Consider the following 24033-nt stretch of genomic DNA (forward strand, 5'->3'; position numbering starts at 1 on the left):
TACCACATTAGTTTTTGAAAAGGCCAAGCAGCTACACAGGCATTTTGCCATGCCTTACCAAATAAAACGAGAGGAGGGAAGTGCAAAAGTCTATGAATGTCCAAGCCATTAAAGTTTGAAATTTCAAACAGATATGGTCTCTAAAACATTTAAGAGATAGTTTACTTCAGTGCGTCATAATACCTGAGCAATGTTTCCCAAATACCTTAGCAATATTGATCTAAGACAGGGGTAGGCAAACTTCTGTAAAGAGCCAGATAGTAAATATTTTTTGCTTTGAGAGCCATACAGTCTTTGTCAAAACTGCTCAACTCTGTTGTTGCAGTGCAAAAACAGCCATAGGTGATACATAAACAAATGTGTGGCTGTGTTCCAATAAAACTTTATTTACAAAAACAGGTGGTGGGCCTGATTTGGCCCATGATCCATAGTTTGCTGACCTCTAATCTAAGAGAAAGTTTTCCCACTACAATAGATATTTAATGCAAGTGAATTTTGGGATCAGTAGCCACTCAGAGACATGTATTTAAAAACAATGTTAACACCGTGTTTATTTTCCCCTTACTTCCTTTTTTTCTGTGGGACCTGACCTTGCTGTGATCCCACATTTACTGAACAAAGTACTTGAAAAGTATGGTTAGCTAAGGCTTACAATATTCACATTGCTATGAAAGTGTACATACCTGATTCTAGCCATTTGAGTCATTAATATATTGAGGTTTGGCTTTAGGGACGGGCTTTCAACACCATGTAACAGTGATGACAAAGCAAATTTTTAAAGATCATATAGAATGAGAATGTATGAATATATGCTTTGCTTTGAACAAATCCTTTTGCTAAATATTGGACATATTTTGGCAAGGTAAGGGGTAAATTATTTTAAAGAAATATTTACTTAAGGAGAATGGATTACAATTTTTTACAGTAATTTAAGGCATTTCAAAAGGGTCTTGAAATATAAGTTTTTTGCCAGGGGTTTTTCATTAATTATTAACTCTATCAGAAATTTAATTGTTCACACCAAAATTAGGATCAACTTTAGAATTCAAATCATATAAATAACCTTCATTATTCCTTTGAAATAATCATTGTAAATTCGATTTGAAAGTTACATTTCAAAGGCCATGTAATTTAATGCCATTTTGTTGCTGTTTTTCAAACATTTGTTAAACAAAGTGTCTATAGAAGTACATCATATGGCTGAAAAGTCTAATTGCACTGTTAGCATAGAGCTGTAATCAGTAAATAATTAGTGGGTTGTATTCTGGAGTTAGTTTTGATACATTTTTTATACCCCTTTGAATTAACATTTGTTTCATGGGCAGTTAAATTAAATACTGATTAAGGAAATTCAGACAGTCAGCTTCCCCATCTCCCTCCTTCACTGGCCCCTCAGTGCACTGCCTTGGATGTCGTGAAGCTCGTGCTGACTCTGGGGAAGGCCCATTGTCATGGCCTGGGATGGGCTGATGCGCCAGGGTCTTAGAATCATTACTGAGAATATTAATCAGATTAAGGAGAGATGTGAAGCTGAATTAGTGTTCTGTTGCTGCGGTAACAATTACCGTACACTCAGTGGCTGAAAATGACAGATTTATTATCTTAAAGTTCTGCAAGTTAGAGGTCGGACACAGGTCTCACTTGGCTAAAATCGAATTGTGAGCAGAGCTGTGCGCCTTCTGGAGGCTCTAGGGAAGAATGTGTTTCCTTGCCTTTTCCAGCTTCTAGAGCTGCCACATTCCATGGCCCCTTCCATGAGCCAGCAGCGTGCATCTCTCTGACTCCAGCCACAAAGTTTCTCTGCTTTTAAGGACTCATGTGATTAGATTGGGTCCCCCTGGATAACCCAGGATAATTTCCCCCAATCAAAGTCCTCATTCAAATCTGTGAAGTCCCTTTTGCCACATGTAGTAACATATTCACAGGTTTCAGGGATTAGGACTTAAATGTTTTAGGGTAGCCATTATTCTGTCTACCACAGGACCTGCTTTCAGTGTAGTGGATTCACAGTCTGCACTGCCTGTGTTCTTCTCACTCTTTAGCTTCTTGTGTTTTGGCATCCATTTCTGTCTCAGTCCACTTGAAACCTTTCTCTTCTCAGTTCTCGCCTTCTTCGGCCTTCCTTTGGCCTGAAGTCCCCTTGGTTCCCTTCTCTTGCTGAGAGCAGCGTTGCTGGGTAGGCTAGCCAGGCTGCCTAGGTTCAAATCCTGACCTTGCCACTTATGTGTGACCTTTGATAAGTTACTCACTATTTCTGTACCTCAATTTTCTCATCTGTAAAATGGGGATAAAGAATGTGTATGTATCATACATGATTGACACAATGCTTAAATGAGGTAGTATATTTATTACTCTTAGAACAATGCCTGGCACGTGGTAAACCCCCAACCAATACTGACTATTATTGCTGTTATTTTGGTTATTCTCCTTCTAGAAGTTCCCCCCAGATTTCATCTGTGATCTCTCTCTTCTCTGGAAATTACAGGCTCTCTCAGAGCTTCAACATTCATTCATCTCTAGCAAAGAACTCCAGCCAGAAGCATTTCCAAACTCCACAGCTCTATTTCCGGCAATGCTGAGTGAACATTTTATTTGGATGTCACAGGGAGCCAGAGACACAGAATATCCAAAGCTGAACCCAACATCTTGCCTATCAAAATATTCCATCCATGTTTTTATTTCTGTTACTATCTCTTCAGATCCAAAGTTAATTTTGATTCTTTCCTCTCACCTCTAAACATCAAAAAGGTTATCCAGTTCTACAGAATCTACTTTCAATCTGTCTGTTCAATCTGTTTGTATCCCTCCTGCCACTGCTCTGATCCAGGTAGAGGAGTTTTCTTTTTTTTTTTTAATTTCTTAATTTAATTTAATTTATTTTTTTATACAGCACTTTCTTATTAGTCATCAATTTTATACACATCACTGTATACATTTCAATCCCAATCGCCCAATTCATCACACCACCACCACCCCCGCTGCTTTCCCCCCTTGGTGCCCATATGTTTGTTCTCTACATCTGTGTCTCAATTTCTGCCCTGCAAACCGGTTCATCTGTACCATTTTTCTAGGTTCCACATATATGCGTTAATATACGATATTTGTTTTCCCCTTTCTGACTCACTTCACTCTGTATGACAGTCTCTAGATCCATCCACGTCTCAACAAATGACCCAGTTTCGTTCCTTTTTATGGCTGAGTAATATTCCTTTGTATATATGTACCACATCTTCTTTATCCATTCGTCTGTCAATGGGCATTTAGGTTGTTTCCATGACCTGGCTATTGTAAATAGTGCTGCAATGAACATTGGGGTGCATGTGTCTTTTTGAATTATGTTTTCTCTGGGTATGTGCCCAGTAGTGGGATTGCTGGATCATATGGTAATTCTATTTTTCGTTTTTTAAGGAACCTCCATATTGTTCTCCATAGTGGCTGTATCAATTTACATTCCCACCAACAGTGCAAGAGGGTTCCCTTTTCTCCACACCCTCTCCAGCATTTGTCGTTTGTAGATTTTCTGATGATGCCCATTCTAACTGGTGTGAGGTGATACCTCATTGTAGTTTTGATTTGCATTTCTTTAATAATTAGTGATGTTGAGCAGCTTTTCATGTACTTCTTGGCCATCTGTATGTCTTCTTTGAAGAAATGTCTATTTAGGTCTTCTGCCCATTTTTGGATTGGGCTGTTTGTTTTTTTAATATTGAGCTGCATGAGCTGTTTATATATTTTGGAGTTTAATCCTTTGTCCACTGATTAGTTTGCAAATATTTTTTCGCATTCTGAGGGTTGTCTTTTCATCTGTTTATAGTTTCCTTTTCTGCACAAAAGCTTTTAAATTTCATTAGGTCCCTTTTGTTTATTTTTGTTTTTATTTCCGTTACTCTAAGAGGTGGGGCAAAAAGGATCTTGCTGTGATTTATGTCACAGAGTGTTCTTCCTATGTTTTCCTCTAAGAGTTTTATAGTGTCTGGTCTTACATTTATGTCTTTAATTAATTTTGAGTTTATTTTTGTGTATGGTGTTAGGGAGTGTTCTAATTTCATTCTTTTGCATGTAGCTGTCCAGTTTTCCCAGCACCACTTATTGAAGAGACTGTCTTTTCTCCATTGTATATCCTTGCCACCTTTGTCATAGATTAGTTGACCATAGGTGCGTGGGTTTATCTCTGGGCATTCTATCCTGTACCATTGATCTATATTTCTGTTTTTCTGCCAGTACCATATTGTCTTGATTACTGTAGCTTTGTAGTATAGTCTGAAGTCAGGGAGCCTGATTCCTCCAGCTCCGTTTTTCTTTCTCAAGATTGCTTTGGCTATTCAGGGTCTTTTGTATCTCCATACATATTTTAAGATTTTTTGTTCTACTTCTGTAAAAAAAGCCACTGGTAATTTGATAGGGATTGCATTGAATCTGTAGATTGCTTTGGGTAGTATAGTATCATGTTATGTGCAAACAGTGACAGTTTTACTTCTTCTTTTCCAATTTGTATTCCTTTTATTTCTTTTTCTTCTCTGATTTCTGTGGCTAGGAATTCCAAAACTATGTTGAATAATAGTGATGAGAGTGGACATCCTTGTCTTGTTCCTGACCTTAGAGGAAATGCTTTCAAGTTTTCACCATTGAGAATGATGTTTGCTGTGGGTTTGTTGTATATGGCCTTTATTATGTTGAGGTAGGTTCCCTCTATGCCCAATTTCTGGAGAGTTTTTATCATAAATGGGTGTTGAACTTTGTCAAAAGCTTTTTCTGCATCTGTTGAGATGATCATATGGTTTTTATTCTTCAGTTTGTTAATATGGTGTATCACATTGATTGATTTGTGTATATTGAAGAATCCTTGCATCCCTGGGATAAATCCCACTTGATCATGGTGTATGATCCTTTTAATGTGTTGTTGGATTCTGTTTGCTAGTATCTTGTTGAGGATTTTTGCATCTATGTTCATCAGTGATATTGGTCTGTAATTTTCTTTTTTTGTAGTATCTTTGTCTGGTTTTGGTATCAAGGTGATGGTGGCCTCATAGAATGAGTTTGGGAGTATTCCTTCCTCTGCATTTTTTTGGAAGAGTTTGAGAAGGATGGGTGTTAGCTCTTCTCTAAATGTTTGATAGAATTCCCCTGTGAAGCCATCTGGTCCTGGACTTTTGTTTGTTGGAAGATTTTTAATCACAGTTTCAATTTCATTACTTGTGATTGGTCTCTTCATATTTTCTATTTCTTCCTGGTTCAGTCTTGGGGGGGGTTATACCTTTCTAAGAATTTGTCCATTTCTTCCAGGTTGTCCATTTTATTGGCATAGAGTTGCTTGTAGTAGTCTCTTAGGATGCTTTGTATTTCTGCGGTGTCTGTTGTAACTTCTCCTTTTTCATTTCTGATTTTATTGATTTGAGTCCTCTCCCTCTTTTTCTTGATGAGTCTGGCTAATGGTTTATCAATTTTGTTTATCTTCTCAAAGAACCAGCTTTTAGTTTTATTGATCTTTGCTATTGTTTTCTTTGTTTCTATTTCATTTATTTCTGCTCTGATCGTTATGATTTCTTTCCTTCTACTAACTTTGGGTTTTGTGTGTTCTTCTTTCTCTAGTTCCTTTAGGTGTAAGGTTAGATTGTTTATTTGAGAGTTTTCTTGTTTCTTGAGGTAGGCTTGTGTAGCTATAAACTTCCCTCTTAGAACTGCTTTTGCTGCATCCCATAGGTTTTGGATTGTCGTGTTTTCATTGTCATTTGTCTTTAGGTATTTTTGATTTCCTCTTTGATTTCTTCAGTGATCTCTTTGTTATTTAGTAACGTATTGTTTAGCTTCCATGTGTTTGTGTTTTTTACGTTTTTTTCCCTGTAATTCACTTCTAATCTCATAGCGTTGTGGTCCGAAAAGATGCTTGATATGATTTCAATTTTCTTAAATTTACTGAGGTTTGATTTGTGACTCAGGATGTGATCTATCCTGGAGAATGTTCTGTGTGCACCTGAGAAGAAAGTGTAATCTGCTGTTTTTGGATGGAATGTCCTATAAATAACAAATAAATCTGTCTGGTCTATTGTGTCATTTAAAGCTTCTGTTTCCCTATTTACTTTCATTTTGGATGATCTGTCCATTGGTGTAAGTGAGGTGTTAATGTCCCCCACTATTATTGTGTTACCGTCGATTTCCTCTTTTATAGCTGTTAGCAGTTGCCTTATGTATTGAGGTGCTCCTATGTTGGGTGCATATATATATATATATATATATATATATATATATATATATATATATATAATTGTTATATCTTCTTCTTGGATTGATCCCTTGATCATTATGTAGTGTCCTTCCTTGTCTCTTGTAACATTCTTTATTTTAAAGTCTATTTTATTTGATATGAGTATTGCTACTCCAGCTTTCTTTTGATTTCCATTTGCATGGAATATCTTTTTCCATCCCCTCACTTTCAGTCTGTATGTGTCCCTAGGTCTGAAGTGGGTCTCTTGTAGACAGCATATAGATTGGTCTTGTTTTTGTATCCGTTCAGCAAGTTTGTGTCTTTTGGCTGGAGCATGTAATCCATTCACGTTTAAGGTAATTATTGATATGTATGTTCCTATTACCATTTTGTTAATTGTTTTGTGTTTGTTTTTGTAGGTCCTTTTCTTCTCTTGTGTTTCCCAGTTAGAGAATTTCCTTTAGCATTTGTTGTAGACCTGGTTTTGTGGTGCTGAATTCTCTTAGCTTTTGCTTTTGATTTCTCCATCGAATCTGAATGAGATCCTTGCCAGGTAGAGTAATCGTGATTGTAGGTTCTTCCCTTTCATCACTTTAAGTATATCATGCCACTCCCTTCTGGCTTGTAGAGTTTCTGCTGAGAAATCAGCTGTTAACCTTATGGGAGTTCCCTTGTATGTTATTTGTCGTTTTTACCTTTGCTGCTTTCAGTAATTTTTCTTTGTCTTTAGTTTTTGCCAGTTTGATTACTATGTGTCTTGGCGTGTTTCTCCTTGGGTTTATCCTGTTGGGACTCTCTGTACTTCCTGCACTTGGATGGCTATTTCCTTTCCCATGTTAGGGAATTTTTCGACTATAATCTCTTCAAATATTTTCTCTAGTCCTTTCTCTCTCTCTTCTCCTTCTGGGACCCCTATAATGCGAATGTTGTTGCATTTAATGTTGTCCCAGAGGTCTCTTAGGCTGTCTTCATTTCTTTTCATTCTTTTTTCTTTATTCCGTTCTGCAGCAGTGAATTCCACCTTTCTGTCTTCCAGGTCACTTATCCGTTCTTCTGCCTCAGTTATTCTGCTATTGATTCCTTCTAGTGTAGTTTTCATTTCAGTTATTGTATTGTTCATCTCTGTTTGTTCTTTAATTCTTCTAGGTCTTTGTTAAACATTTCTTGCATCTTCTCTATCTTTGCCTCCATTCTTTTCCTAGGTCCTGGATCATCTTCACTATCATTATTCTGAATTCTTTTTCTGGAAGGTTGCCTATCTCCACTTCATTTCGTTGTTTTTCTGAGGTTTTATCTTGTTCCTTCATCTGGTACATAGCCCTCTGCCTTTTCATCTTGTCTATCTTTCTGTGAATGTGGTTTTTGTTCCACAGGCTGCAGAATTGTAGTTCTTCTTGCTTCTGCTGTCTGCCTTCTGGAGGTGTCTTCTGAAATCCCTGCTCTGATGATGCACCCACTCACCTTGCTCACATACCTTCAGTGATTCCCCACTGTCTTAAAATGAAGATTATACTCTTCAGTGCAGCATTCAAGGCTCTTCACAAATTCCCTAAAATTAAAAAAATTCCACACAGAAGTTGTCATGATCGTAACTTTCAGTCTAAATGGCCAATGTTACTGCTCACACATCTTACACATGCTTGAAACTGGATACCTTTTCCTTTCCTGAGTTGATTCTGTTCTTCCATGCCTTCATGCCTTTGCTGCCAGGAATGCTCTTTCCTTCCATCTCTGCCTTTTAGAAACTTGCCCAGCAATCCAGGCTTAGTGACAGTCCCACCTTCTTTGTGAAAACTTCCCTGATAGCCTTCTTCCCAGCTCTCTAAGTCAACCCATGGACCAAATCCAGCCCACCACCTGGTTTTATAAGTAAAGTTTTATTGGAACTCAGCTACACATTCACTTACAGAACATCTATGGCTGCTTCGGGGCTACCATAGTAGCATTGAGTAATTGCAATGGAAGCCATATGGCCTGCAAAGCCAGAAAAAAATTTACTATCTGGCTTTACAGGAAAAGTGTGCTGAGCGCTTTTTCCCCTTGGAGCATATGTAGTCTGAACTGTACCTCCCTTCGGGACCTTTCACATCTCCCTTCTATCAGAGTTACTTCTGTATAACTTTTTTCCTTGTGACAGCATACTCCTCTTACAAACACAGCTTCTGCCTTCATCATCCTTATTTCTGTCTTTGGGTCCAGCATGGTGTAAGGCTCACTAGTTTTCAATAGAAATAAATTCATTGTTGAAAAAATTATTTGTAACTAAATTTTACTCACTTGCCAAATGACCAAAATCTTATATAAAGCACTGTTCCCTCTAGGGGTTAGTGCTTATCATTTGATGTTACTGATAGCAAACCATCTTGTGTTTCACTTCTAGAAGCATTTTATTGACTGCCAAGATAAGTAACAAAGTTGAGTCCAAGGATCTTATGGAATAATATTCTTATACTAATTTAAGTTGCTCGCTTTGTAATATCATTTAGTAAGTGGTTCCACTGACATTTTTCAGTGTATACTTTTTCACCATCTGTGGGTTTCACCATGTGAAGTAAATACTTAGTTTCTACTTAGTTATTTTTGTTGCCTACCCCCAACTCTATGTACCTGGGGTGTGAAAACATTTAACCATGCTACTCTATTATGAAAAATATCAAATAATTACATTCATTTTAGGAAAAGCAGATGTGCTTTACTGGCTTCTTAAAGAGAGATAATTGAAGACCTCAGAAGAACTCTTTTCCAAGGTATTAATTTCAAGCTACATACTTGCAATTGCCTACATCCATCTTGTTCACATCCTTAAATATCACCTGTGACAGTTTTCTGATAAGTTTGATATCTATCTGTGTGTGTGGGCGGGGTGGGGGGGGGGGAAGGGGAGGGAGTACCTTGTGCCTAAGTGTATGGAACACAAGGAAAACCCTTAAACTTTCATAAGATGACAAGAAATCCAGTGTTTCCCTGAGTGATAATGTGGTGAAGATTTAGGCTAAGTTAAATATCACAGGATGAGGTGAAGTGAGAAAATCAGAGTTTAGATTAGCCTTCAGAGTAGTGAAGAAAAAGATGACCCCCAATGAGAAACTCTTGGGGAATAAAAGTAAAGGATAGCAAACATGAAGTTTTTGAGAAGCTGCCAAAGAACTTTGCAGTGATACTGTTGAGTTATGAGAATGTAGAACCTTTAACTGGTAAAATTGAAGGAGAGGGATTTCCAAGATGCTAATCATCAAGGTTCAGGTAAAAACAGAATTTGAATTAATGAAAGGATTTTAATAAAAGGACTTCCTATGGTGCAAAGAGTGGTTGGGTTAAGGAAATTAATAAAGATGGTGAAGTACCCTGGGTCTACCAACAGTGGGAAGCCTTTACAATGTCAAAAGAGACAAGGAGAGCATTAGAGCCTAGCAGAGTGGGAGCCATGGAAAAGGGACCACCTGACAGGCAAAGATCTTGTAGGGGCCCCTCAGAAGTGCCAAAACAGGGAGCAGGGAAAAAGTAACTCAGCCAACACCATGCAAGCATATTTTATGTCTCTGTTTTCATCATGTTCACTAACATCCCCTTTGCTGAAGCAAGTCATAATGACCAAGTCCAAAATCAACAGAACAGGGAACGCACTTTCCTTTTCTACTGGGAAGCACTGATGGGTCTCATGGCAGAGAGAAATTATGAAGAATTGGGGGTAGTAATCTATTGTGTCACTGTAGTTTCCTAAAATGAAGTCCTTCTAGAAGAATTGTGTAGCAAGGGAAAAAAAGGAGACTCTAAATCAGCCCCAGCCGTAGGAGAGAGAGAAATTACCAAAAAGGCTATAAAGAATCTAAAGGTGGATTTTGAGGAGAGAAACCCCGGTAATTTATCCCCAGCACTTTATTTGACTTGAAGTAATGCTGGTTGAACATTCATTAAGGCTCTTATCCTTTCTGATTCTATAAATTCTTCATATAGACATTGAACCAAAAGTTAAGTCTGGATAGTATTATATCTAGTCCTTAGCATTTTGGTCTCTTTTCAGTGTGCTTGAATGCCAAGGTAATGTGTCTTTAGACAGACAACTGTCACAATATTACAAATAACAGCAATTTGGCCAGAAGTCCTTCCTGGTTTTGACGTGTTGGTACTGCCAGATTTGTGTAACGTACGGATGCCAATCCATCAAGTAGCCTGTTCCAATGCAGGAAGACCAAACAGAAGGAGACAGCACATGCCCAAGGACCTGGTATGATGGAGGAAAGTGGGGCTGGAGCAGGTCCTCTCATCAGGCCTCTTGAGATGGATTTGTTCTCTACTTTGTCATTAAATCTGAGAACAAAAGAAAACTAGAAATGAACATTCTCTTCCACAGATGATTTTTTTCTTAATTAGGAAAAGGTGAGTCTTATGTTTAGCTCATGGTGATGACATTCAAAACATAGTTCTTCAGTGCCTTGAAAAGTAATTGATCTAAGAAGTGACAAGGAGAGTGATGCAAGACATAGGCGCTATTGCTGCAAATTGTAGAACATTGACAGAGCTACAAATGTTCCTGTAGCACAAAGCTCCTCTGAATCACAGGGATGACATTTAGATGAAAGCAAATCACTTACACAGGCACACTTCTACTGCACAATGTGGCCAGAGCTAGTGCACCTTGGACGTGAGCCAGAAACAAAGAGCACCGAAGAATTGTATTTTATTGAGAAAAATACTTGTTTTAGCTAGAATTTTTGAAAACAAAATATATAAGGAGCTTAAAAGAAGTCTAAGCCTTGTTTTGTTGTCAGGATGTTAAACATTTATTGTGTTCTGTGGACCCATTAGGAGAAAACTCAAGCCAAGTAGGAAAGGTGGGCTTGACATTTAGGAGGCAGAGCAAAGTAAGAATGACTTGGAAGATGACCACACAAGGTGACAGCTGGAGACACAGAGTGCATGAAAGGATGGAGAGAAAGGGAAGACCAATGTCACAGCCTTGGGAAGTGCCCACTGTGATAATGGCTGCCAAATATACATCCATGTCCTAATCCCCGGAACCTGTGAATGTGACAGTTGGAGAAAGTTTGCAGATGGGATCTTGTTTGCAGATGAGTTTGCAGCTAAGGATCTTGAGATGAAATGATTATCCTGTATTTTCCAAGTGCGTGCTAAGTGCCATCTCACACGTCCTTAAAAGAGAGAGGCAGAGGGAGATAGACACAAACACAGAGGAGGAGGTGACATGACTATGGAGACAGAGATTACAGTGATGTGGTCACAAGGCAGAGAACACCAAGGAATGCCGGCACCCATGAGATGCTGAAAGAGGCAAGGAACAGATTTCTCCGCCACAGCTTCTGGAGGAAGCACAGCCCCTGGAAGCATCTTGATTTCAGATTTCTAGCCTCTACAACTATAAGATAATAAAGCCCTGTTGTTTCAAGCCACCAGAGTTGTTGTAATTTGTTGCAGTAGCCCTAGAAAGCTGATATCCGCACCTTTGGGAACAGGAAGGGAAAGAGAGCTTAGAGTTAGGAGAGGTAGCAAGAAGGTTAAGTGTCATGGAAACCAAAGCAAGAGTTTAAAAAACAGACGAACAGAGGCAGTGATGTTAAATGTGAGGGCCTAAGGGGTGAGACTGAAGAGCAAGGGGAAGGCGTTGATAGGATGGAAGCTAATGATGACAGCTGACCTGTACCAGGAACCCGCCGTGAGAACTTCATAGGTATTAACTCACTTTATTCTCACAACAACTCTAGGACGTACAAACTGTTATTATCACCATTTTATAGGTGAGTAAACTGAGGCACAAAAAGATTAAATAACCTGAACTCAGTAAAATAGGTGGTAGATGGTGTGGCCAAGAATTGAACCAGAAACCGTGTCTCTAGCACCCACATTTTAACCACAGACCATACTTCTCCTCCCTAAAAGTATGTGTTTCTCAAGGTTCTGACTTCAGATCTTTTATCAAGTAAGGTAAGTGATAGATCTTGAGAGGAAAAGGCATTTTTGAAAGTCATTTTGGGGTAGAAGGGAGGCAGGATGAGAAATTTGACATCCCCTGGGCTCCATCTTTTCAGCCGAGTGGGAGAGGAAGCGGTGCCGAAGCTGAAGGAAGCAGCCAAGCTTCAGGCCTCAAGGAGTCTAGGGAAGAGGATGAGGGTGTAGTGAAACAGGAAGCTCTAAATTAAAAATGTGTTGCACAGGTGAACATCCTCTGTGTCATTTCCTTGACCAGCTCTTGACTCTGTGCTGTGTCTGTGCCCATGGAGCCTTCACACCATGCAGAACACGGTGTGCAGAGGGAGAAGGAGCTGAAGGGGGAATTGTCACCGCCATTTCTGCATGGAATGTGCTCTGTTTGGAGCTAAGGAAGGAGTCAGAAGTACACTGTATGATCCTTGTCCTTAGAGACTCTGGAGCTAGTTGGAGAAATGGGACATCTGTGTGCCAGAAGGTAACAGAGAGTATGTGGCCACTTGCGTGATCAAGGCTAATGGCAAGATTAAAGAGACTGGAGTGTTGACCATGGGCCAGAGGAGCTAGAAGGGCTTCAAGAGGAAGATGCAGTTTCAGCTGGTTCTTACTGATGAAGGCATTTGATAGCTGGTCAAGAACCACAGGGACATTTCAGATGGATGGAAAAGTCAGAGGGAAAGATGGTTTTACAAGAGTTTGGCTCAAAGGAGTGTCAGCATACTCTGCCTTCCAACCCTGCCTTGTTAAATTATTCAGAACCACTACAGACTTCAAACAATTCTCCTATGTATTGGTATGTAACTCATCAAGCTACATGCTATAGTGGAAAAGATTAGAGTTAAAATTTATTGCTCACTTGTTGTGTGGCCTTGGGTGAGTAACTTTACCTCTTGGGCCTCAGGTTTCCCATCTGTAAAATGTAGAAATGATTTCTGTCTTTTAGGGTTGTGATGAGGCATTAATGATCAATACTGAGCATGGTACCTGGCACTGAATAGTGTCTACAATTTTTTCCAAAGGAGGTAACAAATTAGATGATGCAATTTATTTTTTTTTTAAGTTTTTTTTTTAACATCTTTATTGGAGTATAATTGCTTTACAATGTTGTGTTAGTTTCTACTTTATAGCAAAGTGAATCAGTTATACATATACATATATCCCCATATCTCTTCCCTCTGCATCTCCCTCCCTCCCACCCTCCCTATCCCACCCCTCTAGGTGGTCACAAAGCACCGAGCTGATCTCCCTGTGCTATGCGGCTGCTTCCCACTAGCTATCGGTTTTACATTTTGTAGTGTATATATGTCTATGCCACTCTCTCACTTTGTCCCAGCTTACCCTTCCCCCTCCCCATATCCTCAAGTCCATTCTCTAGTAGGTCTGCATCTTTATTTCCGTCTTGATGCAATTTATTGACTGACAATTCCTTTCTGAAGAGGTGACTGCTGAATCTCCTGTAAATGTTAGCTTTTCATAAGACTGGAGTATATTTGCTGTCTGTGTACTAACTGTTTGTGTACACGTCTCTCCCTCGTTGACTTAGCCTCTGTATGAGGAGAGCTCTGATGGTCCAGGCTCTTCATCTGTACCTCTGAGAATTCTTAATTCTTGGAGGACCCAGATAGGTTTGCTCAGACATCAGGAGTTTTGCCCAAATTCCCCTATAACATGCCCATCTTCCTCATATCCATCCTCTCCTGGTAATACTTGTGAATTCTTTTTTATTTTTGACATTATCTCCATGATCTACATTATTAGATTTTTTTAACAAGGAGTTCAACAGTTTCAAGTACCTGTGGCCTTTATTTCCACTGTGTAATTTTTCTTCTTATCTGTCATTTTGTGCTTCCCTGAGGGGAGTTATATAAGAGCTAGAAGTGCCATGCTGAGTCACAATCCTGGTCCCTTCAACCCAATAATCCTTGGCAAAAGGGACAAGAAGGAATGGTTCTGGGGGGAGATTGCTTCAAGATGGCAGAGTAGAAGGACCTGTGCTCACTCCCTCTTGCGAGAGCACCAGAATCACAACTAACTGCTGAACAATCATTGACAGGAAGACACTGGAACTCACCAAAAAAGATACCCCACATCCAAACACAAAGGAGAAACCACAGTGACGTGGTAGGAGGGGTGCAATCACAATAAATCAAATCCCATAACTGCTGGGTGGGTGACTCACAAACTGGAGAACACTTATACCACAGAAGTCCACCCACTGGAGTGAAGGTTCTGAGCCCCACATCAGGCTTCCCAACCTGGGGATCCAGCAATGGGAGGAGGAATTCCCAGAGAATCAGACTTTGAAGGCTAGCGGGATTTGATTGCAGGACTTTGACAGGACTGGGGGAGACTGAGACTCTACTCTTGGAGGGCACACACAAATTAGTGTGCACATCGGGACCCAGGGGGAAGGAGCAGTTGACCCTATAGGAGACTGAATCAGACCTACCTGCCAGTGTTGGAGGGTCTCCTCCAGAGGCGGGGGCAACTGTGGCTCACTGCGGAGACAAGGACACTGGCAGCAAAAGTTCTGGGAAGTACTCCTTGGTGTGAGCCCCCCCCAGAGTCCACCATTAACCCCACCAAAGAGCCTGTAGCCTCCAGTGCTGGGTCACCTCAGACCAAACAACCAACAGGGAGGGAACTCAGCCCCAGCCATCAGCAGACAAGCAGATTAAAGTTTTACTGAGCTCTGCCTACCAGAGCAACAACCAGCTCTGACCACCACCAGTCCCTCCCATCAGGAAGCTTGCACAAGCCCCCTAGATAACCTCGTCCACCAGAGGGCAGACAGCAGAAGCAAGAAGAACTACAATCCTGCAACCTGTGGAACGAAAACCACATTCACAGAAAGACAGACAAAATAAAAAGGCAGAGGACTATGTACCAGATGAAGGAACAAGATAAAAACCCAGAAAAACAACTAAATGAAGGGGAGATAGGCAACCTTCCAGAAAAAGAAATCAGAATAATGATAGAGAAGATATGATCCAGGACCTCAGAAAAAGAATGGAGGCAAAGATCGAGAGGATGCAAGAAATGTTTAACAAAAGCCTAGAAGAATTAAAGAACAAACACCTACAAGAATTAAAGAACAAACAGAGATGAACAATACAATAACTAAAATCAAAAATACACTAGAAGGAATCAGTAGCAGAATAACTGAGGCAGAAGAACGGATAAGTGACCTGGAAGACAGAATGGTGGGATTCACTGCCATGGACAGAATAAAGAGAAAAGAATGAAAAGAAATGAAGACAGCCTAGGAGACCTCTGGGACAAAATCAAATGCACCAACATTCGAATTATAGGGGTCCCAGAAGGAGAAGAGAGACAGAAAGGACCCGAGAAAATATGTGAAGAGATTATAATCAAAAACTTTCCTAACATGGGAAAGGAAATAGCCACCCAAGTAGAGGAAACACAGAGAGTCCCAGGCAGGATAAACCCAAGGAGAAACACTCCGAGACCCATAGTAATCAAATTGACAAAAATTAAAGACAAAGAAAAATTATTGAAAGCAACAAGGGAAAAACGACAAATAACATGCAAGGGAACTCCCATAAGGTTAACAGCTAATTTCTCAGCAGAAACTCTACAAGCCAGAAGGGAGTAGCATGATATATTTAAAGTGATGAAAGGGAAGAACCTACAACCAATATTACTCTACCCAGCAAGGATCTCATTCAGATTCGATGGAGAAATCAAAAGCTTTACAGATAAGCAAACACTAAGAGAATTCAGAACCACCAAACCAGCTCTACAACAAATGGTAAAGGAACTTCTCTAACTGGGAAACAGAAGAGAAGAAAAAGACCTACAAAACAAACCCAAAACAATTAAGAAAATGGTCATAGGAACATACATATGGATAATTACCTTAAATGTGAATTGATTAAATGCTCCAACCAAAAGGCACAGACTGGCTGAATGGATACAAAAACAAGACCCATATATCTGCTGTCTACAAGAGACCCACTTCAGACTTAGGGACACATACAGACTGAAAGTGAGGGAATGGAAAAAGATATTCCATGCAAATGGAAATCAAAAGGAAGCTTGAGTAGCAATACTCATATCAGATAAAATAGACTTTAAAATAAAGTATGTTACAAGAGTCAAGGAAGGACATACATAATGATCAAGGGATCAATCCAAGAAGAAGATAAAACAATTATAACTATATATGCACCCAACATAGGAACACCTCAATACATAAGGCAACTGCTAACAGCTATAAAAGAGGAAATCGACAGTAACACAATAATAGTGGGGGACTTTAACACCTCACTTACACCAATGGACAGATCATCCAAAATGAAAATAAATAAGGAAACAGAAGCTTTAAATGACACAACCAACCAGATAGATTTAATTGATATTTATAGGACATTCCATCTGAAAACAGCAGACTACACTCTCTTCTCAAGTGCACGTGGAACATTCTCCAGGATAGATCACATCTTGGGTCACAAATCAAGCATCGGTAAATTTAAGAAAATTGAAATCATATCAAGCATCTTTTCTGACCACAATGCTATGAGATTAGAAATAAATTACAGGGGAAAAAATGTAAAAACCACAAACACATGGAGGCTAAACAATACATTACTAAATAACCAAGAGATCACTGAAGAAATCAAAGAGGAGATCAAAAAATACCTAGAGACAAATGACAATGAACACATGACGATCCAAAACCTCTGGGATGCAGTGAAAGCAGTTCTAAGAGGGAAGTTTATAGCAATACAATCCTACCTCAAGAAACAAGAAAAATCTCAAATAAACAACCTAAACTTATACCTAAAGCAACTAGAGAAAGAAGAACAAACAAAACCCAAAGTTAGTAGAAGGAAAGAAATCATAAAGATCAGAGCAGAAATAAATGAAATAGAAACAAAGAAAACAATATAAAAGATCAATAAAACTAAAAGCTCGTTCTTTGAGAAGATAAACAAAGTTGATAAACCACTAGCCAGACTCATCAGGAAAGAGAGGGAGAGGACCCAAATCAATAAAATTAGAAATGAAAAAGGAGAAGTTACAATGGACACTGCAGAAACACAAAGCATCCTAAGAGACTACTACAAGCAACTCTATGCCAATAAAACGGATAACTTGGAAGAAATGGACAAATTCTTAGAAAGGTATAACCTTCCAAGATTGAACCAGGAAGAAATAGAAAATATGAACAGACCAATCACAAGTAATGAAATTGAAACTGTGATTAAAAATCTTCCAACAAACAAAAGTCCAGGACCAGATGGCTTCACAGTGGAATTCTATCAAACATTCAGAGAAGAGCTAACACCCATCCTTCTCAAACTCTTCCAAAAAATTGCAGAGGAAGGAACACTCCCAAACTCATTCTACAAGGCCACCATCACCCTGAAACCAAAACCAGACAAAGATACTACAAAAAAAGAAAAATACAGACCAGTATCACTGATGAATATAGATGCAAAAATCCTCAACAAAATACTAGCAAACAGAATCCATCAACACAGTAAAAGGATCATACACCATGATCAAGTGGGATTTATTCCAGGGATGCAAGGATTTTTCAGTATACACAAATCAATCAGTGTGATACACCATATTAACAAACTGAAGAATAAAAACCATGTGATAATTTCAGTAGATGCAGAAAAAGCTTTTGACAAAATTCAACACCATTTATGATAAAAACTCTCAGAAAGTGGGCATAGAGGGAACCTATCTCAACATAATAAAAGCCATATATGACAAACCCACAGCAGACATCATTCTCAATGGTGAAAAACTGAAACCATTTCCTCTAAGGTCAGGCACAAGACAAGGATGTACACTCTTGCCACTATTATCTAACATAGTTTTGGAAGTCCTAGCTGTGGAAATCAGAGAAGAAAAAGAAATAAAAGGAATACAAATCGAAAAGAAGAAGTAAAACTGGCACTCTTTGCAGATGACATGATACTATATGTAGATAATCCTAAATATGCCACCAGAGAACTACTAGAGCTAATCAGTGAATTTGGTAATGTTGCAGGATACAAAATTAATGCACAGAAATCTGTTGCGTTCCTATACACTAACAATGAAAGGTCAGAAGAGAAAGTAAAGAAACAATCCCATTCACCATTGGAATAAAAAGAAAAAAATACCTAGGAATAAACCTACCTAAGGAGGTAAAAGCCCTGTACTCAGAAAACTTCAAGACACTGATGAAAGAAATCAAAGATGATACAAACAGATGGAGAGATAGACCATGTTCTTGGATTGGAAGAATCAATTTTGTGAAAATGACTGTACTACCCTAAGCAATCTACAGATTCAGTACAATCCCTATCGAATTACCAATGATGTTTTTTACAGGAGTAGAACAAAAAATCTAAAAATTTGTATGGAGACACAAAGGCCCTGAATAACCAAAGCAATCTTGAGGGAAAAAAACGGAGCTGGAGGAATCAGACTCCCTGTCTTCAGACTATACTACAAAGCTACAGTAATCAAGACAATATGGTACTGGCACAAAAACAGAAATATAGATCAGTGGAACAGGATAGAAAGCCCAGAGAGAAACCCACACACCTATGGTCAACTAATCTATGACAGAGGAGGCAAGGATATACACTGGAGAAAAGACAGTCCCTTCAATAAGTGGTGCTGGGAAAACTGGAGAGCTACATGTAAAAGAATGAATTTAGAACACTCCCTAACACCATACACAAAAATAAATTCAAAATGGGTTAAAGACCTAAATGTAAGACTGGACACTGTAAAACTCTTAAAGGAAAACATAGGAAGAACACTCTTTAACATAAATCACAACAAGATCTTTTTTGACCCACCTCCTAGAGTAATGGAAATAAAAACAAAAACAAACAAGTGGGACCTAATGAAACTTAAAAGCTTTTGTGCAGCAAAGGAAACTATAAACAAGATGAAAAGACAACCCTCAGAATGGGAGAAAATATTTGCTAACAAATCAACGGACAAAGGATTAATCTCCAAAATATATAAACAGCTCATGCAGCTCAATATTAAAAAAAACCCAACCCAATCAAAAAATGGGAAGAGACCTAAATAGACATTTCTTCAAAGAAGACATACAGATGGCCAAGAAGTACATGAAAAGCTGCTCAACATCACTAATTATTACAAAAATGCAAATCAAAGCTATAATGAGGTATCACCTCACACTGGTTAGAATGGGCATCATTAGAAAATCTACCAACAAAAATGCTGGAGAGGGTGTGGAGAAAAGGGAACCCTCTTGCACTGTTGGTAGGAATGTAAATTGATACAGCCACTATGGAGAACAGTATGGAGGTTCCTTAAAAAACTAAAAATAGAATTACCATATGATCCCGCAATCCCGCTACTGGGCACATACCCAGAGAAAACTATAATTCAAAAAGGCACATGCACCCCAATGTTCATTGCAGCACTATTTACAATAGCCAGGTCATGGAAGCAACCTAAATGCCCATCGACAGATGAATGGATAAAGAAGAGGTGGTACATATATACAATGGAATATTACTCAGCCATAAAAAAGAATGAAATTGAGTCATTTACAGAGATGTGGATGGACATAGAGGGTGTCATACATAGTGAAGTAAGTCAGAAGGAGAAAACATATTGTATATTAATGCATATATGTGGAATCTAGAAAAATGGTACAGATGAACTAGTTTGCAAGGCAGAAATAGAGACACAGATGTAGAGAACAAATGTATGGACACCAAGGGGGGAAAGTCGGGGGGTGGTGGTGGTGGGATGAGTTGGGAGATTGGTATTGACATATATACACTAATATATATAAAATAAATAACTAATAAGAACCCGCTGTATAAAAAAATAATTTAAAAAATTTTAAAAAAAGAAATGGTTTTGGGAGAGCCGTCTATTTCATATATGCAGACTGAGACTGCATGTACCATCTGATGTTGACTTCAAGTATCCCTCCCAGCCCCTTCATCTGTCACCTGAAAATCTGTGTGCATTCTTCTGGAGGCTTTTTTTGTTTTTGGCTGCACCTCGAAGCTTGCAGGATCTTAGATCTTGAACCTGGGCCACTGCAGGGAAAGCGCTGAGTCCTAACCACTGGACCACTAGGGAATTGCCGTCTTCTGAAGTCTTGATGCATCTGTAGACATTTGTTTTGCACCTTTCTGGAAATGTGGAGCACAGCATGGTAGCAGGGAGCACGGCAGAGTGGGAGAATGCCAGGCTGATGCTGTAGTGCCAGTCGTGCCCCTAGAGAGACACCTACGAGCAGGGCTCATACTTGCCGAGGCAGCTGAGCGTCAGAGCAGGGCGGGCAGTGTGAGGGGAAGGGGCCAGTCTGTCTCCCAAGGGGCCACCTAGCATGGCAGGTCTCACCAGGGTGACTCTCCCACGAACAAGTCTCAGGCTCACAGCTTGTGGGCTTAGAAACCAGATCATGGGGGCAGAGTATACTAGGTAATTTTTGAGGAGGTGGATGTGTGGAAACCCAGGGTGCCAGTTTGGAAACCCAGGGTTCCAGTTTGTTAATCCACACCGAGAACCCTGTCTGCCGGGGGGGTGGGAATACTCGTGTGATTTCTCTCTCCCTGCCCTGGAAGCCACATCCTAATCCGAAGTTTGTCTGGTGAGCGTTGTCAGAGCGAGGGCAGTTAAGTGGATAAAGGAGAGAAAAGTTGCGTGTCAGTGCCGTCTGGCTCTGCATTGGGAAATTTTGAACTTTGAGCCTGTTGCCTGGATGGGCACTGCCCGGGTCTGTCTCTCTTACATGTTTTGTTTATTGTTGTTGTTTGTATTGTTATTGTCTTTTCCTTGGCTGACCAAACCTCGTTCTGATTTGAATCATTCTTTCTTAAAATTCCTTAGAACTTACCAATTGGCCCAGGTCACATCCTGCCCCACCCCAACCTTGGGAAAATTTAAAGTAACTCTTCATACCTCTGACATGACCCATGATTGCTGATTTATAATATACCTCTGAGCAGGTTTTTAATTTCCTTCATTTCTGGGTTTGTAGTAGACTTCTCACTGAGGCCTTCCAGTACTGATAATCTGTAAGCCGATTGTTTTACCCTGCCATTGCGCAGTTTCCTCATCTGTGTAAGGTACCAGATGAATTAGCTAACTGCTAAGGTAACTTCCAACGCTAAATTTCTACCTTCAAGTTTCAAGATTTCCTCTTTTTTTTTTTATACTGAAGTATAGTTGATTTACAATATTAGTTTCGGGTGTACAGCATAAGTGATTCAGTGTTTTTAGCGTATACTCTATCAAAAGATATTACAAGATAATGGCTATAATTCCCTTTGCTCTACAATACATTCTTGTTCTTACCTATTTTACACATAGTAGTTTGTATCTCTTAATCCCATACCCCTAACATTCCCCTCCCCACTTCCTTCTCCCAAGTGGTAACCCCTCTAAAAAATAATACAAAGGAACATATATAGCAAAACAGAAACAGACTCATAGAGATTTTCCTTTTAATGAAAAAATTTTGTGATTTGGTGAAGCTTAGCTTTCCTTCATCAGATGGCATGATTCCTTAACAAGTCCCCCTGGCTGGTTGGCATCAAATAAGACTAACACCTTTCCTTGGCTTTTTTTAAAGAACAAATCTGGATTCAGTCCACCATGAGTTTGAATTGCAGCTCTGTCCTCACAGTGCTTCTTTGGAAAAATCATATAACCTTTCATATTTTACTTGAGGCTTCTAAAATGATTTTCTAATTCTCTTTTCCATCAGTCATTTATGAACTGGAATTCTTCTGTAGTGAAGAACTTTGTCTTATCAACTATTTGGCTTAAGTATGGTTAGTAAAGGAAAGGCAGGATAAATGCTTTCTTCTTTCCTTTTATTTATCATTTTCTTAATAATGAATTGGTATTTTATCAACCTCCAGCGGTGATAGGAGTGTTTTTATCTTTTGAGCTCAGAATTAAAAAATATAGTTTATATGTATCAGCAGATGTAATCCATATCTATATAATCGATATAAGTTAATACAATCAATATTGTTTCTGATGAAATTGACATGAAGTCTGGGATTTGCTTTAAACTACTCTGGCACCTAAAAAGCAAACCGACAGCAAAGGGAGTGGAATAGGTGAATATTGGAAAGTTTTTTTTTTCAGCTTTTTGGGAAAATCTTTATTTAGTGAAGCTGGGTGGTAGGTACATCAAGTCCATTGTACTATTCTTTTCACTTTTAGTATGGTTGAAATTTTCCCAGATAAAATAGCCCTAAAAACGTACATAATTTTAAGGTTATCAGAGGTGTAAATCTGAGTTCAGTCTTTAACTCTGGCCTATACGTGAATACCGTGGAAAAAAATTCTTCAATGTTTACTGAAATGCCAGATATCACAACAGTTTCTAATTCTCATGCCCCTGACAACAGCATGCCAATTATGTGCATGTTTTCCAGGACTTTGGAAGAATTTTAGTATTTAACTTTATTGGATCTGTTTGTAAAACTCTTGTCACAATAACTGAGGCTGTCCACTTTTGAATGAAACAATGTTCAGGAAATAATGTAATGTGAAAATCAATTGGTATCACAGTTCTTATATTACTAGCATCCCTTAAGAATTTGAAACAAGGTCACTTAATGCTCTCTGGATTATATGCCAGAAAATAATTTGGCGTTTTAGCCATTCTGCACTGACTTCTTCAATATAATGGTGCTATTTCTTATTCCAGGTTTAAGTTTATCTATTCATGGGGCTGAAAAGCGTTTGCAAATCCACCAACGGCGAAGTGTGGCGAGCCACCCAGGGTCACGTCGCCTGCCTGTGGTCAGGCATTCCTCACTCCCACCAGGCAGAAGGTCAATAAAAATGGAGGCAAAGTCTTCTGGAATCACTAATGGGAAAACCAAAGTCTTCCACCCAGGTAATGCATGGGGAGGGGTCAACAGGGACCTGTGTTAGCAACAGGCTGACACAGCCTGCATTATATTTTTATTGTCTAACTCTTCCATGCTTCCAGTTAAGCTTGCTTTTTAAAAAGAGTCTTGGTTTTTTTTTTCCTCTCTTTCTTCACTTCAGTCAGTGGTCAATGTCACCAAGACCAATAGGAGGGAAGAGAGCTTGATGTGTCAGAAGAGGTTAAGGCAACATTCCACTTACAGTGGGAGAATCTAAATGAAAAATTTCAGTGAATAAACTGCTCAGTTCAAAAAAGCTTATTATATAATAAAATAATACAGAGATTTGGCCAGTTTCTTGATAATTTGCTCTAAGACAGCTCGGGGAAAAAGTCAAGCTGAAAATGTCCGCTTTGAAGCCTCAGTTATGTGGCTTGACTTGCCTGTATTTCCTCCTCAGGTGAAGGTAGAAGACTAAATTCACATGAAGTTTCAAGGCTCTGAGAAGCATCTGTGATCTCTTAAATATGTTAAAATGAGTGTATATCAAAGTTGGTAATTACAACTAAAAGTATTTGGGTGAGAGGCTCATTTAAGTATTCATTCATTCATTCATTCAACAAAGGTATTGAGTGCATACTGTATGCCAGGCATTGTTTTGGGTGCTGAGGAAAAACAAGTGAACACTGTCTTTCTGACTCACAGGAACATCAAATTGTGAGGAAATTCTGAAGTCACTTCATATAAGTGTCACCCAATCCTGATTTCTCTGTGTAATGTCCTTGCAGGTGGCCACCCAACCTCAACTAAAGTCAAGTTTCCTTCTCTAGACATGTCATCTTCTTTCTCTCAGCTGATAACCTTGTTTCCTAACCTCATGGAGAAACCCACAAGCCACTGGGCCTGAATGACTGCAGGTCCCTTACCCTGTATCTCCACGTATATCTCTGTTTACTCCCATCCTTCACCTTTTCCTCTGGTTTTCAAAAGATGAGGGTCTTCCCACTGTCCTTGACCAAGCTTTCACCT

General features: G+C 39.2%; 1 protein-coding gene across 2 annotated transcripts in view; it reads left to right on the top strand.

Annotated features, from left to right (window-relative positions):
- The window catches only part of ANO4 (anoctamin 4), a 445216-nt gene that overhangs the window by 197046 nt on the left and 224137 nt on the right, over window positions 1-24033 (top strand). For both annotated transcript variants that reach the window (XM_036866241.1, XM_036866242.1), the window contains one exon: window positions 22839-23030. In XM_036866241.1, the coding sequence (XP_036722136.1) occupies window positions 22976-23030 (55 nt within the window). In that variant the 5' untranslated portion in view covers window positions 22839-22975. The remainder of the gene's footprint in view (window positions 1-22838; window positions 23031-24033) is intronic.

This window comes from Balaenoptera musculus, chromosome 10, assembly GCF_009873245.2.
Source record: "Balaenoptera musculus isolate JJ_BM4_2016_0621 chromosome 10, mBalMus1.pri.v3, whole genome shotgun sequence".
Lineage (NCBI taxonomy): Eukaryota > Metazoa > Chordata > Mammalia > Artiodactyla > Balaenopteridae > Balaenoptera > Balaenoptera musculus.